We start from the raw sequence: 17,688 nt of genomic DNA, 5'->3' as shown, positions 1-17,688 counted from the left end.
GAAATGCTAACGGCCACCAATGCAAGATGAAAACGAGCGGCAGTGAAAAAAATTGAACGAGAAAACGTACGACATTTCCTCTATAAAACGTATAACTAAGAAGTTTCTGGAAGTTTCACGTTGTAGTCGTGCAAAACAACGGCAAAGAAATGTACAAAAAAAGTGTGCTGCACGTGCAAAGTTGCTTTTTTGCTAATTAGACCTATTGTTGTTTTTCACCGTTCTCCGGCGTTGCCTTCGCCGCTTAGCATTACACGATTTTATATTTTGTTTGAGCAAACAATAAATATTATTGAGAGCTTCGCTTTTAGCCTTGGCTAAATCTATATATTAGCGCTAGATATATATACCTTGACGCTTCGCGTCTCGGTATATTGCCACTATTCACCTCCCCTTCGGGGGATAGTTGTGTATTATTTACTAAAACAGTGGATAGTGTTTTTCTACTCAATCAGTGAATATCCGATGCTATTTACTGATTCACCTCCAGTTCCTCCGAGCGAGCGGCACCAAACTCGCGTAAGTTACGAGCAAAATGGGTTCTCGGTTTTCTGCTGGAACAAATAACGAAATTTCACAAATAATCAAGCCAGCTGTTCCCGAAATACACAAAGAAGGCAACGAAGTTGGGTTTGGAAGGTTTAACAAGTAAAGCTTTGTCATTTGACTTGAATTTATCGATGAAACCGGTGAAAAAGTTTTTTGTTTACAAATGCAAATTAAGCTCAAATCTTACGTTACTTCATTTAGTTGACTTGCTCATAAATAAGCTTAAAGGGACTGTGACACGCTTCTGCGCATGTGCGGCAACTTGATTTCTCTCCGGCGGAGAGTTTTTCAAGATTGGCGTTTGGTGAAGAAATCCTCTTCCATCGACCCTGAGACGCCCGAGAGAGCCATAATATCAGTATTCAAGAGCTATTTGGTCCATTTGGGAAGTTTTTAACGCCATATTTTGTACTTTTGTGCTAGTATTGTCGAAAAAATTCGAAGTCATTGAGGAGAACCGTACGAAGCCAAGTTCGTTGTTGTCAGTGTTCCTACAAACGGATCAAATGTGGCCTTCAATGTGGTCATCTGGCTTTCATTTCTGCCTATCAAGGTTCTCCAGTCAACTATCTACCTTTGACGGATATTTTTCAAACGATAAATATGTAAAGAGGAGTTAAAAAGGGTTTCCTCGATACAGCCGTGGACTACTAATGGGACGCAGCGGCGAGTGAAGCTGATCTGCGACATGACTTCCGATTGTCTGAAGCAATTTAATTTATCGAGTGCCTAGAATCAGAAGGAGAAAACTCAGCAATCTTTTGTTGTACACGAAGTCGTGTGAAGTTTGAGGAGACAAACCATCGAACATGAAAGTTTTAACAGGCATTCGATTTATGACTCCGATCCGTAGTTGTACAGTAGAAAGTACTGACAACAGGCCGCGCAATCTTTACTGATGTAGTTCACTGGGAATGTTCCTTGTATCTTTTCTGTATGAGAGTAGATGTTTAAGGATTGACCTTTTAAAAAATAAATTGTTCCCTGAATGTTCCGTTTAACATCTGGTTTCTTTATGTGTTGAATCGATAACGTTTGTTTTGCGGAAAACGCAAGTTATGCAACGACTCGGAAGGAATTTTTTTATTTGTTGATAAGCCGTTGAAATTTATGCCATAGTTATGGGCTCCTGTTTATTCCTTTTTCTGCGTTGTTCTTTTAGAATAATCTTTATACTTATACGTTATGTGGCTACTATTGCAATGAAAGCGTTTTATGATGAAGCGCTAACAACTGCTTTCAAACAATGCTACGATTTTCAGCCGGTATCAATCGACTGAGCTAGCCGACCGCATGGCATGGCTTATTTTATTATAGCGCGCATTTAGCTGGCATTTTAAGCAAAACGTTTCCCTCGTCCTATACTGTGTGTTTTGATCACCGGTCAGGAGCTATTTGCAGGTATTTCTAAGTTTATATAGGGTAAACAGAGAGATCAGTAAGGTTTGTTTACAAATTATTTTTGTTTGCGGATCGGAGACTGGTTTTCTAGCGTGGGTACGTAAAAATACACGTAGGTAAAGGTTTGTTTCAAAGCAGGACAGGGTTGTTAATCTTATTATTATCATCTGCAACATTTATCTGAGGAATACCAGAGAATAAATATGAATTATGGGGATATATATAAAATCGAACATAAACGTCCGGAACACTCCCACTTCGCGAACAATGAATCTTAAATTATGTACATTTCCTCGCGTGCTGCTTACTCGCTTCCCATTGGTTCAAAGACAATCAGCTACTGTCACAGCTCACACACGCGCACAATCGTGACACAGTCCCTTTAAAACTAAATTTAACAGTCTTTTTTACAAAATGATTTTAATTACAAAAAGAAATCCAACTCCTTTTGAAGAAATTTCCCTGCAAGAGCTAAACAAACTTCTTCAAAAGTTTTATTTGTCGGTAAGAAAAATCGTCGCCCGCGGCTGTTCGGAACAGGGGTCTTTTTTGCATGAGCATGCGCGACCGCTGAACAAGCGATGTGCATGGAGGCTCACCACGGGGTTTGCCATCATCATAATGGCGCGTCTCAAAGCTATCATAGCGATTATTTTGCTCATTGGTCTTGGCGAATGTGTTCGTGATTTAACAAAATGTGTAGTTTGCAAAAAAAACTCTAACATGGTCTTAACAAAAGCGAAGTAGACCGGCTTTAACATACACGAGCTACTATCAAATTTCATCTCCCCACTTGACCTGGACAACAACGCGCGTATATGTAGTGCCTGGAGGATTGCGCTGACCTCATCAAAGTCTAAACAAAGTGCAAAAACTTTCTATTCCAACTGAAAACGGCGTGGTAGTCGCCCGCTGATCGTTATTAATCCATTCCCGAAATATGGCTAAATCAGCTATTAACAAATTATTGACAGAAATCCTCTACGGCATTGAGAAACTGATTTACATCCGATTTATACACAAACAATAAATAAAGAACATTTTGCTCAATAGCTACGCATCAGCAATGCATTCTATGCCAAACTTTGCGATTCTTAAAGGGGAATCAAGACACGAGTCGAGCGCCAAACAACAACAAGCAGCCATGTTCGTGTCAGACATCCTTGAGAAACTTGCTCTTTCACCTCGTTCAGCGCATCAGTCTCCACTTTAAATCAACAGATCTTTACTTATTTTGTACAACGAGGTCTTTCCTAAGTTCCTGCTACCATTTCAATCTCAAGCAAGCTTTCAAAGTGAACAATTTGGTTCCTATGACTATGCAGCACGGTCGCTGTCACTGGTCGCGTGCTCTTTGACAAGTCAGCGGTCGCGCATGCTCATGCAAAAAAGACCCCTGTTGCTGTTCGGTCATTGCGCGCCACAATTGCAATCGTTGGCAACAGTAAATGAGTGCTCAATTAACTTACTGTTTTAGTATATACTAAAACAATTATTCACCTCAGTGTCGGTGGCTAGTGGCAATTATTTACCGAGGCGCGCCCTCCACTTCGGTGAATAATTGTTATTTATTTTTTAATTTATTTATTTGTTTCATTTTTAATTCATTCCTTTTAGATTTTGTCCTAAAACATGAATTTAATGAATGAATCTTACAAACCTTTATTTTAGAAAACAGGGATGCCACCAATGTTTGCTTTGTCAAGTTAGATGAAGATCAAGAAGATTGTAATTTTGTCGTGCCGCGTGATCGTGACGGCTGCGACAGTTTGAAGATTTCTGCAGATATAAATGTCATGTTAAACAAAGGGTGTGGCTCTAAAGGTAAGCTCCTTGACGACGCACCACCATCCTGCAACGTGCCTTGTTTCAAGATCAGAGAGCGGGGGAAATACTGTTATATTTCTACGCGAAACAGCAATTTCTCGAACAGGGAACACCGAGGAGAAATTACTGTGATTTGAAATTGAAAAAGAGGGTTCCTTGAGTTACGTTAGTATCAGTAACTTTTTTTTTTCAAAGTGAGTTTAATTCTGTCTGTCTGTTTCATTGTTTTTCTTTATTTTATTCTTTCTTGGGCATAAGTAGAATACGAGTAGGCCTGTCCAGATGTTAATCGACAACTCTCCTACATACTTTAAATTAAGCACACTAATCGACATTAAGTTTTGCAGCAACCTTTAGGAAAACCTGGGAAATTACTATGATCTGTAATAACAAAGATTGCAAGGTACAAGAAAGGGATGTTCGCAATGTCTGTGCTTAGAAACTGTTCATGAGCAACTTTTGACTACATTTTAGGGACCATATGGAGTAATATTTCTTCAGTTTATTAGCACAATCTGGATAGACCTTGTTTGCGACTAGTCACGTTCCTTTTTGATTTTCTAAGAAAGTAAAGCCAAAGAAAAGAGCGCGACGAAACGCCTTTCGTGAGGAGAGATTTCGCGCGCGTCTCACAACCTCTACGCTTTTCGCCTCGGTTGCTGAATCGAGAGAAATTTGTACCAGCTAAGCATTCAGGCTTCCGGGAAACTGCCCACCTACCCCTCCCCTAAGCCAACATTTTGCCCTAAAGTGAGATGTAAGTGATAATGTTGACTTAGAAGAGGGGTGGGTGGTTAGTTGCCCAGAAACCTAATTGATCCGCGTCGTGCGCCGACCAATTCCCAGGTGCACACATCCCATGATTTTCTTGCTGATACGCTTACTCAGGAACCCTCAGTGATGCCTTTAATTTTCGCAGGGCAGCGCAGAATTTAATGCCTTGTCCACACGTGTCGGGACATCTTTGAAAACAGCGATTTTTTTCTCGGTTTCCGAAAAAGTACGCGTACACTCGTAGCGTATTCGAGTCGTTTTCGTCCGTCCACTTAAAACGGATAAGTCGGCATTTTCAAAAAACTCCTCTTTGGGTGCAGTTTTTGAAAACCTGTGTTTTTTGTGGCCCGAAAACGCCGTTTACGTGTGGAAGGAGGGTTAACCCTTTAAACCCTAAGACCAAAATTGAGAATCTCATTTACCGTTCTTATACTTGTTCAATAGAAGTAGTGAGGAGAATTTGTTGAAATATCAGTTAGACTCGTCTTCCCTGATCATGTACTCAATTCTCATGTCCACTCTGTTTTACATAGCACTGATATTACAAGGAGAAATTTGATGCTTGTCACTCTTAGGGCTTGAAGGGTTAAAACAGAGAAAAAAATCTTCGTTTTGAAAAATATCCGGTAACGTGTTTAGAAACTTAACACTGGAGAGCGAAAACGTTGGCGAAATTTGAATATGTAAGAGTAGCTCATTTTCAATTCTGTTTTTTGCGAAGGTAAATTTTTTGCTATTTTTTACCCGGCACAACTTTTATTTACTTATTGCTTCCTCGGTGAAAACACATTACTTTTTGTAGTAAACATCGACACTTCGCGTTCTTGTGCGTCCAGTTTTCTGCTTTCCTCCTTCCTCCGTTCCGACGCTGGAATCCTGCGTGAGGACGGAGGAAAGCCCCTTAAGTGCCACAAACAGGCGCTTGAAATAAACTTTCAGGCAATGGTTTTCTTAAAAGGTGTGGCAATAGACACTAAGAATATCGCTGTTAATTCTGGGAAGGGTAGTCATGGTAAATACGGGCATGTCACATGACACCTAAGATGATTTTATGTACGACTTCATTCTACCAGAGAAAGCATTCTCGGGAAAATTAAAGGCATTCAATTTACATTATCACTAGTAAGAGTTTTAAAAAGGCTCTTGCTGGGTTTATAATAATTTATTTGGGATAAAGGGATAAACTGGAAATCCTTTACGGACCAAGCTGGAAATAGTTTTAGTTTACGCCGAAGAAAGACAAATTGGGAGATAATGGGGATTTACAACAGCACATACAGACAAATATTTAAAAATATTTGTTTTCAATCGTTGTTGTTTGTATGTGGGGGATAACAGGGATCAAAAGACAAGTAGTGGATAAGATAAGAAATAGGTTCAACCTATCAAGCTTAAGTTTAGTTTATTTCGCACTATTCAAGTTGGTACAGTATAAGATCAATGATGGCTTACAGAATCGGTACGTTAACAAATGATGAAAAGTAAATATAATATACAGGTTTGTTGATATGTGCACAGTGACCAAAGTAGCCAAAGCTTGCTTATCTTATCCACTACTCAGTTGTCTTTTGAGTTCAAACCCATTTTTCGGGCAGTGTAATTCTTGCACGGATATGATATTTAAAGGGAATGGGAAATAAAAAGTAATCAAGATAAATTCAGTTTGATAGTAATTTACTGGACAAGGGATTATACGTTGAGGTAATCAAAAGGCGTAAGTCATTTAACAGTTGTATGTCATTAAAGATATTAATAAAATGAGGTATTTAAGGGAAAACTACGTCCTGTTAATTTTGATTGTCTGTTTTTCGCTGGATTACAGTCATGTGATGTAATCAACATTCATGGGTAGGAGATATCAGTCGTTTTAAGATTGTTGTCGCACAAACTTGCGTTCGCTCTAGGGCGAAGGGCATCCGGATTCTGGAATAAGGAAAATTTTTCTCCTGGAGTCCGGAATCCTTGGCTTTGGAACCCGGAATAAAGCTTACGGAATCCGGATTCGACTAAAGATTGGAATCCAGAATCCAAGTTCCATTGACAAAGGGTGCGTTCCTTAGGGATGATCCAGATAAGGATCAATGATCCGAGATCACTGGGATCATGGTAGATCAAATGAACTGATGAATCCTTGTCCAGAGTGGATTCATCGGTTCATTTGATCTACCATGATCCAAGTGATCTCGGATCACTGATCCTGATCCGGATCATCTCAAAGGAACGCACCCAAAGACTTTGGAGTCCATTACCTGGGATCTGGAATCCGTGGCGTGGAATCTATGGGGCGATAGAATCGAGATCCAAATGCAAAAACAAATAACAAACAACGTGGTATCGGGGTTCGAATCCCCGAAGCGTGCGTGTGTGTCTGTATTCGGCTTACTAGGGTTTCAGTTGCCTCCCCCCAATAGACCTCTTTAGCTTGTAAGTTTTGTTTTCTCATTAAAGGTCCCAGGGCAACTAGACATACAAAACATGATGGTAAAAAAAAAAACGTTTGTTTATACGTGGGCGCATTTATTTGGAATCAATATCCCGAGAATTTGCATGAATACAAGTCGTTGAACCGATTTAAATGTAAATTGGACCGCTTGCATCCCAGCTTCTTTGATTCTTTACTATAATATGAAGATCACAGATTTAATATCTCTGATGGTTATTGATATATTTTAATGCACGGCTAAGCGTGCGTTAAAACAAAAATGTTTGATGTAAACCAGTGCTTGTATCTGATACAGCTACTTTATTGAGTATGATAAAAATGACGAGATATTTGAAGCGTAGGTACCAAGAAAAAAAACCGGTTGACGTCATAATTGAGCAAACAAACACACAACTGTTTTTGCGACAATTCATACTTCAAAAGTACTCAGCAGTGTAGTTTCGTAGCCGAGTTAAAACTTGCGTAAAGGGCCTGCGCTAAAAGTAATTACATTCATTCAGCTCGTCTCGGGAGCTTCAACCTTCCTATCCAGAACGAGGTTGCATTTTCAGCGCTGTTTGTAATGAATAAAGAACTTTAATTCATCCTCGTCCCCAGGCCAATTCGGCTTGTGCGAGTGAGTGGGGAAGCCTTGGAACCGAGCGCGATAGTGCTAGCACCGCTGGTAAGAAAGGTAGGTGCCGAAAAACTGTTCGACGAAAATTTTCCCTTTTTTTCGTGAGAATCATGGAATTTTTCGGATGCATGAGTCAGATGTATCCTTTCGCAACACTTGTGGCTCTTTTTAAATTGGAGGAACAAACTGTGGTGACCGTTTGTTTTCCTTGCAGAAGCGCCGCCATTTGTGACTTTAGCGATTATTGCTGCGCCTCCTAGGGAGAGACCATTTTGCAGCTGTGGGCTTAGTACTCTAGCCTTCGAGTGAATGTAAGGCTCGGTCTGACCATGTTTTGAATCACATTTGTTTGTTATGGAACCCACCCACTCCAAAAACTGTTGTTATGGGTGTATTTTACCCTTGGTTATCATCGTGTTTACCTTTGTGTTTACGTCATTATCATACATTACCTTTCCTTAAAAACAAAGGAAACTAAAGGAATAAAATTCGGCTGCAGGATATATTCTTTCTTTATAAGCACCTAACCCTTCCAGGATAAAGCAACAACCATTACCAAAAAAGTAAGACCTCTTTAAAACTGCTGTCATAATTTATTCATTGATTTAATAAATCGATCAAATAAACTTATATTGTATGTTAGCATTTACCAAATCAGTGAATAGGAATTTTTGCACGTTTTGATTGGCTCCCGTAACTCGGAATCTCCTTGGCTTTTCACTGTTTTGCGACAGGAGCCAAGATGGCGTCTTGTTTCGAGACATTTTCGAAAGACGAAATTTGACTGATAAATAAAGTAGTCGTAGAAACAAATACCAAGAAAGCGACGAACTTTGGCTTATCGTTGTTTACTGGTAGGTAGAAAATTGTTTTCTGGCTGAATTTGCAACAGAAACGTAAAAACGAACTTGTCAAAATCCCCGAAATGTTTTTAAATTAAACAAACTTCATACTAAGTGACTTTTTTAATTTACCAAAAAGTGACTTTTTATATTTTTTATTTTTTCGAACTGATTTGGTAAATACTAAAACAACTATCCCCATCAGGGTCGGTGAACAGCGCTAGATATATACCTCGACGCTTCGCGTCCCGCTTTTCCCACCACTATTCACCTCCCCTTCGGGGGATAGTTGTATAATATCGTTCTCTCTCTATTTATTACTGCACATATCGATGCTAGGCACTCGGGAAAGGGGCGAAGAGGATAGAACTGGGGATAATGCTGAACACCAAGTACAGATATATTCATTTTCTCCCTGCCTCCCTACCCAACTTCATCATCCCCCCCCCCCCCCCCCAACTTACAAGGGAGCTTGGACAAGGACGTTTTAGAGCGACGCTCGTCAACCGGAAGTGTATTTTTTCGCATTCTTTGGCAGTGGATTTGCTCGCATTTGCGAGCAAATCGTCTCTATAAGAGTAAAGGAAGCTAGCAAAACAAATTTGACAGGAGAGAAGTTCACTTCCGGTTGTGGTGGGTCGCTCAAAAACGTCGCTACTTAAGCTCCCCACTAGTAATGTAAGGGGGTATCCTATTTGCTCGTCTTGAGGCAGGAAAAAAGAAAGATGGCGGGGTACGATGGAAACTTTCTATCTTTCCATTGTCCCCATTTCGCTTGCCATTGCTAATTATTTTTATTTCATTGCAATACTCAATGGGAGCCTCTTCGGGAAGCAGTCAGAAGAAGCGAACTTGTTTTGTTAGACGGGTAAAACACGCGCGCTCTCGTGAATATCACACACACTCGCGTACTTCATGCGTTTACTATCCCTAAGTGAACAAAAACTAAATATCACCATCAGGTATCATTAGTCTCTTTCTATTCCTCTCAGGCCCCGATTGTGATGAAAATACAATTACTCCTTGCATTATAAGTGATAGTTCAGTCAGGTAGGTCAGAAGAAATGAAATGATATTTCGCTAACTTTTCAATGACTTTGTAATTAACGTAAGAAACGGGAAAACGGAATTTCAAATGCCAATAATCTTATTCCCAGCCTCACTGGTTACAGCATCTTCGAATCTAACCTCGAGGCTTTTGATTAGACTAAGAGTAGTCGCTTAATCATAACTATAACAAAATTCTTAAATCTGATTGGCTATCAACTGCTCTGATTTCAGCCTTAATAGGACAGTTAAATAGGACGGTACGCGTCATGCCTAAGTAATTGGACAGTACGCGCCATCACGCGCGCGCTTAAATGGCTTTTTTTTTCACTGCTAGCAAAAAACCTCTCGGAATTTCTCGTGTTTTGATTAAAAAAAGAGCCTAATATATCACAAATTTTGTTAAAGTTATGATTAATTGGTAACAGAACTTCGTGTCGTCCAATTCGGTCTGTAATCATACTCGTGATAATACAAATCGGACTTGTTAATCACTCGTATGATTACAGACCGAATTGGACACCACGCAGTCCTGTTACCATTACTTATTTTCGTCACATGAGCGCTGACCCAGGGTTACATTTTAATCCGGATTTCTCCATAACTTTCTCTATTCTAGTTACAGCGCATCCTCCTATCAATAAAATAGTAGACAAAAGGAATTGAACTGAATTTGATATTTAAGCTTTCATATCTGAATTCAAATTTCAGACTAATCATGGGTTAACCAACGATCAAAATTTGAATTTTCATTTGTTGCCCCTCTTCATTCCCTACAGAAGTAGTGGGGAGAAGTTGATAAAATATCAAGAAAATTCATCTTGTGTGATAATGTCTGTAATTCTCATGACCACGCTGTTTTACAAAGCATTGACATTACAAGGAGAAAATGGATGCTGATCACTCTTAAGGCTTAAAGAGTTAAGCCAGTTTTAAACAATCCGGCTCGAAACAGAGCCAGAGAAATACACAAGCGCGGGTTTAAATCGCCTCGCGCGTGGACAAGCGCGATGTCCACGAGGAAGGGACAGTTTCCATCTGGACATCGATATAACACTGGTATTTAGCTCACTCCCAAACAAAGCTTCCGTCTAAAAACTCTCATAAAAACCCAAATTTCATTTGGCAAAAATAACAAGCCACAAAGCATAAAAAGTATTGCTTCAAAGGGAAATATAACTGATTTCTTTTTTACTAATATTTACAATTTTCGCTGTCATCCATGGAAACAAAAAATAGAAATTTGACTAAATGAGGAGCATTTCTATTTGGGAGTAAAAGCAATGTCCACTTGACTAATTTAATTAATTACATACTTAATTAATCTCTTACTTAATTAATCTCTGTAGATTTCCTTTAACAGGAAAAGAGCAGTATCTTCCGAGACCCTGCAAAAAAAGAAAAAAATCAACTTGAGAATTTTTAACATGTCAGAGTGCTGAATCTATTAGAGAGACAATGTGTTATTTGCCAACAGGGACGTTTAATTATGATTATTATTATATTTCCCCGATTGGCTAAAAGCACACCCATAATTCATCATAACCAGGTACTGATGACCAAATTTGGAAGAATTTTTGCGTTTAATGAACCGATGACGTCAAAAGTGCAGCTTTCTTACAGGTTAATGCACCGTTAACCGAGAAGACCTGGAGATGAGGTTCAGTTGTTTTGGTTGTAACAACAAAAATGGCGGACATTTCACTCGTTTCAAGAGTAAGAACTAGGCGAAATAATGGCTTAAAACATGGCAAGAACAGCAAGAAGATAACTCGAAGGGCGACATCTTCTATTTGGAAAATATTTGCGGAGCTGAACAACCCTAAACGTGCACTATCGAAGATGTACTTAACATCGATGGATCGATGGAGGTAAGCATGTTTAAACAAGGAATTAATTCGAATGAATAATAAAAAAATTATTGAATTCGGCTTTCATATCATATGAAGAATTATGGAGATCTCCTACGGCCTCGACGGATAACACCCTCCTCGATCTCCATAATTCTTCAAAAGTTACTCAGCCTCATTCATTAATTCAATAATACATTAATCAGGCTTTACTAAGCTTGTACAGTTTTATTTTGTTTCTCGGAAAAGCCTAAAAGCTTGAAGGTTTTGATTATAATTAGCAGTTCTAGTGAAGGCTGTTTGACAATTAATATATTCTATTAAAAGGATTGTATCGCGACCTACCAATAGCAAACGTGACTGCTGAGTGCAAACAAATATTCATTCAAACTTTCAATTGGTTTTTCTTGAAGTACGTAGTCAATCCGTTGACCGCCATTTAGGCGGCCCACTTTGTCTGGTTCAGCAGGAGGAACTGAGGGGGACTCTAGTGATGAAAAAATCAGAAAAACCAATCATACGGTTACTATAAAGCAAGGACTGACCCTTTTCCCGCGTAATAAGATATCTTACTGTCAAGCTCCAAAACCCGTGAACACCTGAGAAATTTCAGGAATGTTGATTGTGTACTGGCCAATTACAATAAAGTTCAGGATACGAAAGCTAACCTCAAAACCACAAACTAATTACCGTTGCAGTTTGCGGTTTAGTTATCTCGCGCCTTATTGGCTAATTTCCCGCAACACAATAACATTTTATAAATATTTCTGGTGTTCACGGTTTTGTGAGTTTCACAGTAACTCAAATATCATAAAATTGTGAGTGACTTTTTCATGCCAACAGAGATTTGTCGAGGAACATATACAGTATGTGGTCCTTGGTCCGCGTGTAAAAGTCATTAACTTGAATATCTTACCCGAATCTTCATGTAACGAGCTGAAATACTCCCTGAAGATAGCTTTTATGTTCCTGTCGATAATCCTGAAGTTTCAAGTTCCAGACATAAATATTTTGCTTGGAATTCGCAAAAAAGCGACCGTTTTCGATGGTCCTTGGTCCGCGAATGTGGTCCTTGGTCCGCGTCTCAGGTAAGCAGCACGATAAAAACGTAAAAATGTTATAGTTTCCTCACGAAAACGTGATTTTCACAGTATTTCTTGTATTTTTTTCTTTTCTTGATGCAATTAAGCTAAAGTTTTTTTCGGAAGATGTTGTGAGCATAAAATAATCTGCTTTTCTTTCAAAGACTTCTGACAACAGTCTCCTCGAGTCTCCCACACGAGCGTCGACGAGCGGTTTTTAGCGCGGTCGAAAATAATTACCAAAAACTTTGTATGTACTCGAGGTATTAAAAAAGAGAACTTGTAGACATGTATAGGGACGACTTTCAAAACATTCTTCGAAAACGAAGGGCGTCGCTTTTTACGTTGCAAAGCTTTATTCAACCAAGGTCATAGGACGCGGACCAAGGACCGCTAAGCGAAATTTGGTGATATTTTTCAAGAGTCGCTAAAACAAAAAATTCAGCGTCTACAGCAATATGCTTCCAACAGCAGAAATAAGTTGATCTGAAAACCTGTTCTGCAAAAAGGCAAGTCTTCCCGTTGCGTTTTAGTTATTCGCAGGCTAAGTAAACTTGACCACGTAATTTACGGTGCCGCAAAAATCCAAACTTCAAGAAAGACAAATTAACCTACCTGTTAACAAACTTTAATTTCGCGTCTTCACCCGCAGCAAGAAGGCTGAAACTTCGTCATATGAAAGAATGCTAATCAGTAAATCACGATATCTTTCATTATTCAACGTTTTTTTTTCTCTTGACGAAATATTTTATCATTTTCGGAAAAGACGCGGACCAAGGGCATCGGGGACTTGCGCGGACCAAGGACCACATACTGTACATGAAAACGTTCCAACGTTTAAAGTAGGTAACTATAAAACTCATGAGGAGATGTCATCAGTAGTAATTTTCATTTGTCGGGGATACAAACCATTGGAATTGACGGGCTACAGGATAATTTGGCTAAAAATAAGCGGAATGCCACTGGGGAAAAAAAGTTGAAGCGAATACTTTTTTCTTCTTTCAAAACCAGCACGTACAATACCACGTTTTCAAGTGAATCAATGAAAAGGCAATTTGTCACCTTTCAGAATCCTTTTGACTTTTAATTGTCTTTTTTCTTTTCTTTCCTTTTTCGCGCCGAAAGACAAAGTAAATAGTTTCATTTCAATTGTAAAGGACTGTCCTCTTCACAGAACAGGAGTAGCATTTCAAATGCTTCACCGATGTTTTTATTTTTGCCACGGTTGCAAACACTTCCTCGTGGTGATGCCGCCCCTTTAAAGAAGCCTCTACAGTTGCTATGGTTACCTTTCACGTCAGTAGCCTCCTCGACGGCTGCGTCTTTTACATCCGAGCCCTGCGATGAATGAGCTCGTGCAAACTCATTGATAGACTCCCATGTCTTACGCGCCGACTCAAGGAGACTTTGCTTCAGATTGGCTCCCAGTCTACTCAGATTTTCTCGCAGCTCTGAAAGAGGGGAATATCACATAACAATTACTAAAATTTAATTCTGTCAAATCGCTTAATCCAGAATCGTAGATCGAAAGGAATAATAAGCTCTTGTTTTCAGGTTGCTTTCAATGGAATAGAACAGTTACATACAACAAAACTAAAAGCAAATTGCAGGGTTTTTTGACGATGTGTCTCTTTTTACAATAAGCAGTCAATAGTTCTAAATTCCCACACTTTCATAATAAATTTATAAACCATTTCATGTTTTTTTTTTTTTTTAATCAATTTTAATTTGGAGTTGAAGTGTGATTGTCTATTTATTTTTGCAAATTAAACTAAAATTGTAATACACATTTCTGCCCAGCAGGCTTACGTTACGCCCTTGATCTGGAAATTGTTATAATATCACTCCTTCCGTCAAAGTCCTCCCTTCAAATAAATATTTTAAGCCGCGACATTACCTTCTAATACAATAACTGCTTAAGAGCGACTCCGTGTAATCAACAAGACGTGGAAATGGTAAAAAAATGACCTCTACTCGAACATTAAGTCCGCCTGATTGAACAATATTTTTCAAACCTAATTTTTTCTTGCCTGTTGTCGTCAGTTCGCGGCTCTTGTGAACTCATTACTCAGATTTCAGTTATCTAACAATTCAACTTTATTCACGCATCGAAATCGGGCTCGCTTCCTTTTCTCTTCAGCATGGGTTACAAGCATATAAATAGATAGACTGATTAGCTAAAAAGAAAAGCCAAATATCCCAATGAGAAATTCGCTCAAAAGATCTCGAAAAACATCTACTTACACTGGGGTGAATCGTCTCACCGTTTTCAGTTCTAGTCACAAATCTTAACTTCTTCTCAACTGCTAGAAAAACCGAATTTTAAACCTCGCGCTCGCTTTTAAACCAACCCTACAGTGAGTTTAAGGGACGCGTTGCTATTGGCAACCAATTTAATTCATAACATTGCCTAAATGCCTAAAATGGGTGAAAATCAAGCAAATTTAGAGCCATTTTTCCAACTCTAGTTGATAATAGAGAGCTGAAGCTACAACGACAGCGGCGGCAGTGAAACAAAGGAATTTGCCGCGTCCTCTCAATCAGTTTATCGCAGCTATTTGGACCTGCTCAATTTGTCAAATGTAGACCATTTTTCTTCGAGTTGGATTCTAGTAAAAGGCCTTTATCCAGGTTCAAAAAGATAAAAATTTCGTCTTCGAGAGTGCACGTCCTCCATAAAACGTTGCATTAGGAGGTTTCACGTCGTAGTCGTACAGTGGACGTCAAAGAAATGTACTAAAAAACACGTGCAGAGCTGTTGTCTTGCTTATAAAACCAACTGTTTGTTTTTGTTTTGTTTTTTCGACGTTGGCGTTGTCGTCGTAGTCGTCGTTGTGGTTGATTAAGCTCCTAATTTCACGGAGCCGCTCTTCAATTTAATTCTCTAATACCATTACCAATATGCATTCGCTTCCTCCCCTTGTGATGTGGCATCAGAACAGGACTGCAGTGGGAAGACGGGTTTACAAGTGGTTCAATTCGATATGCCTGAAACAAGTAAGATAGATCATATTAAGAAAGACACTCGGGTAAATAGTATGTGATCTATTTTCGTAATAAGCTCCACCCAACTCATACTGAAAGCCCCCTCCCCACCTCAAACCTCTTTTTTATTTTAAACAGTAGAAAACAATTTAAATTGTTTAGGGACTGGTCAAAAAGTATGGGGGGGGGGGGGGCGGAGCATTTGGAAATGTGGTTGATAAAAAACACATGACCCACCCCCTCCCTTCGGCACAAAAATGACTGACCCACCTCTAAAGCAAGGTTGGAAATTGCATGACCCACCCCCTGGTTAAAACATGGATGTTCGGTTTTCTCTTAATAATCCAATAAAACTTTGTTCTGTGCTTGGCAAAATTTGTTGATACACTGCTACAACTAATATCAAAATCGCAGAAATCATACCTTTCACTGAACAGACGAATGTGAAAAACCGAACATTTCTTGTTTCAATGGACGTTTAAATATGAGTCTTGACACAAATATACAGCAAAACTAGGGTATATTGAAATTTTCTGTCACAAAGCATATGAAAATTTCAACAAAGACAACCCATTCCTACACATTACTTGCCGGAAATGCTCAGATTAATCCTCAAAGCAAATTTCTTCCACTTCAGTGGAAATCACTACCTACAAAACCATGGAACTGCAATGGGCACAAAGACAGCAGTTTTGATTCCTTTGCCAATGTTTTCATGACATATATTGAAACAACAACTCTAAGCAAAACTGTCTTTAGAACAACAGTTTGGAAATGCCACATACACGATATCTTTTCCCTATGGGACATGAGTAAACAAGACATCGAAGCCTTCATTGAACAAGCAAGCTTACATCACCCAACTAATGAATTCACGGCCGAAACATTTGACACTGAGACTGCGTTTTTAGACACGGTTGTATACAAAGGCACAAGATTCAAGGAAAAATCTATCCTTGATGCAAAGACACATTTTAAACAAACGGAAAGCTTCTTGCACACACATTTCACCTCGTGTCACCCTCCAAATGTTAAAAAAAGAATTTGTCAAAGGAGAAGCCTTAAGAATCCTTCGAAAAAACTCCTCAGAAACAACATTTGAGGAAAATAATTCAAATTTAAAAAAAAAACGCTTGATGGACGGAGGCTACCCACAATCTTTCAGGGGTACCCAACGTCAATTTTTTGGAAAATATCTGTTCGAAAGACGATTTGAGATATAGAATTTGCGGAACATTTGTTGTAAAACTTCTTATTTGTCTGCCCCTCCTAGGATTTTCGAACATCTAAAAAAACGGTATAATTGCCTATTTTTTGATCCCTATGATTTTCGTATCACTAGACTTTCAGCTAGGAGATCTGAACAGATGGAAAATTTTTAGGGGATAAAAATATGCCTATGTCCACTGTTTAAATTGGTTTTGAAGTGTACTCTCGTTGGGTGCCCCCTATCTTTGATAGAAAACCTACTATCAGAAATAAAATTCACAAAAGGGAGTCTAAACTCCTAAAACAAAACAACAAGGAGGAAAAAGAAATATGCCATTCGTGACACAATATATACCAGCCCTCAGTGTCTACTATAATGGAAGCTTGAATGAAAAAATGGAATCTTATACAAAACCAACTATAACTTCAATAAATTTTTAAAGAACCACCAATCATTTCCTTACAAAAAAGAAGAAAAACGGTTCACAGAGGGTTCCACGCCCGTAGAGATGTGCGGCCTGTCAACCCTTGTATTTTCTCGCACAACAGGTTTGTGAGTATTTTAGCAATAATTCCAGTTGGCTGTGTTTTATATAACAAGTGTAGTCAACTGTCTCGTTAGTAGTTAGTAAAAAATAGGGTGACCCACCCCCTAAGGGTAGCTGAAAATTGCACGACCCACCCCTTGCACAAGGCTCAAAACCTCATGACCCACCCCCTCTCTGCTCCGGCCCACCCCCCTCTATACTTTTTGACCAGTCCCTTAGCCTTTGCTACATACCGTAAATAATCTAATAGACGACCGCGGCGTTTATTTAATTCTAGCGGTCTAAAAGTTGATTTCTACTGACGCGTTTTTGGCTACGCATGTTAACGCACGTAAATTTTAATCACGTAAATAAAATAGAGGCAAGATAAAAAGTGCTGAACTTCCACGAGAAGTTGAGCGAGGTTCAAATTTACGCTTATACGAGCGATCTTTCATTCATTGCCTCTATTTTTTTGGCGAACGTAAATTTTATGCACGTACGCACGTAAAAATTACGCGACAGTGGAAATCAGC

General features: G+C 39.1%; 1 protein-coding gene across 1 annotated transcript in view; it reads right to left on the bottom strand.

Annotated features, from left to right (window-relative positions):
• Window positions 1-8,999: 8,999 nt before the first annotated feature.
• Window positions 9,000-17,688, bottom strand: part of LOC140933249 (triacylglycerol hydrolase DDHD2-like) — a 32,007-nt gene continuing 23,318 nt past the window's right edge. The window contains exons 14-17 of the mRNA XM_073382769.1: window positions 15,329-15,419; window positions 13,721-13,882; window positions 11,695-11,836; window positions 9,000-10,887 (exon numbers count right to left, since the gene is read on the bottom strand). Coding sequence (XP_073238870.1) covers window positions 10,836-10,887; window positions 11,695-11,836; window positions 13,721-13,882; window positions 15,329-15,419 — 447 coding nt within the window. The 3' untranslated portion in view covers window positions 9,000-10,835. The remainder of the gene's footprint in view (window positions 10,888-11,694; window positions 11,837-13,720; window positions 13,883-15,328; window positions 15,420-17,688) is intronic.

This window comes from Porites lutea, chromosome 4 (genome assembly GCF_958299795.1).
Source record: "Porites lutea chromosome 4, jaPorLute2.1, whole genome shotgun sequence".
Classification (NCBI taxonomy): domain Eukaryota; kingdom Metazoa; phylum Cnidaria; class Anthozoa; order Scleractinia; family Poritidae; genus Porites; species Porites lutea.
The sequence above is the reverse complement of the archived record's forward strand: the minus strand, read 5'-3'. Positions and strand labels throughout refer to the sequence as shown.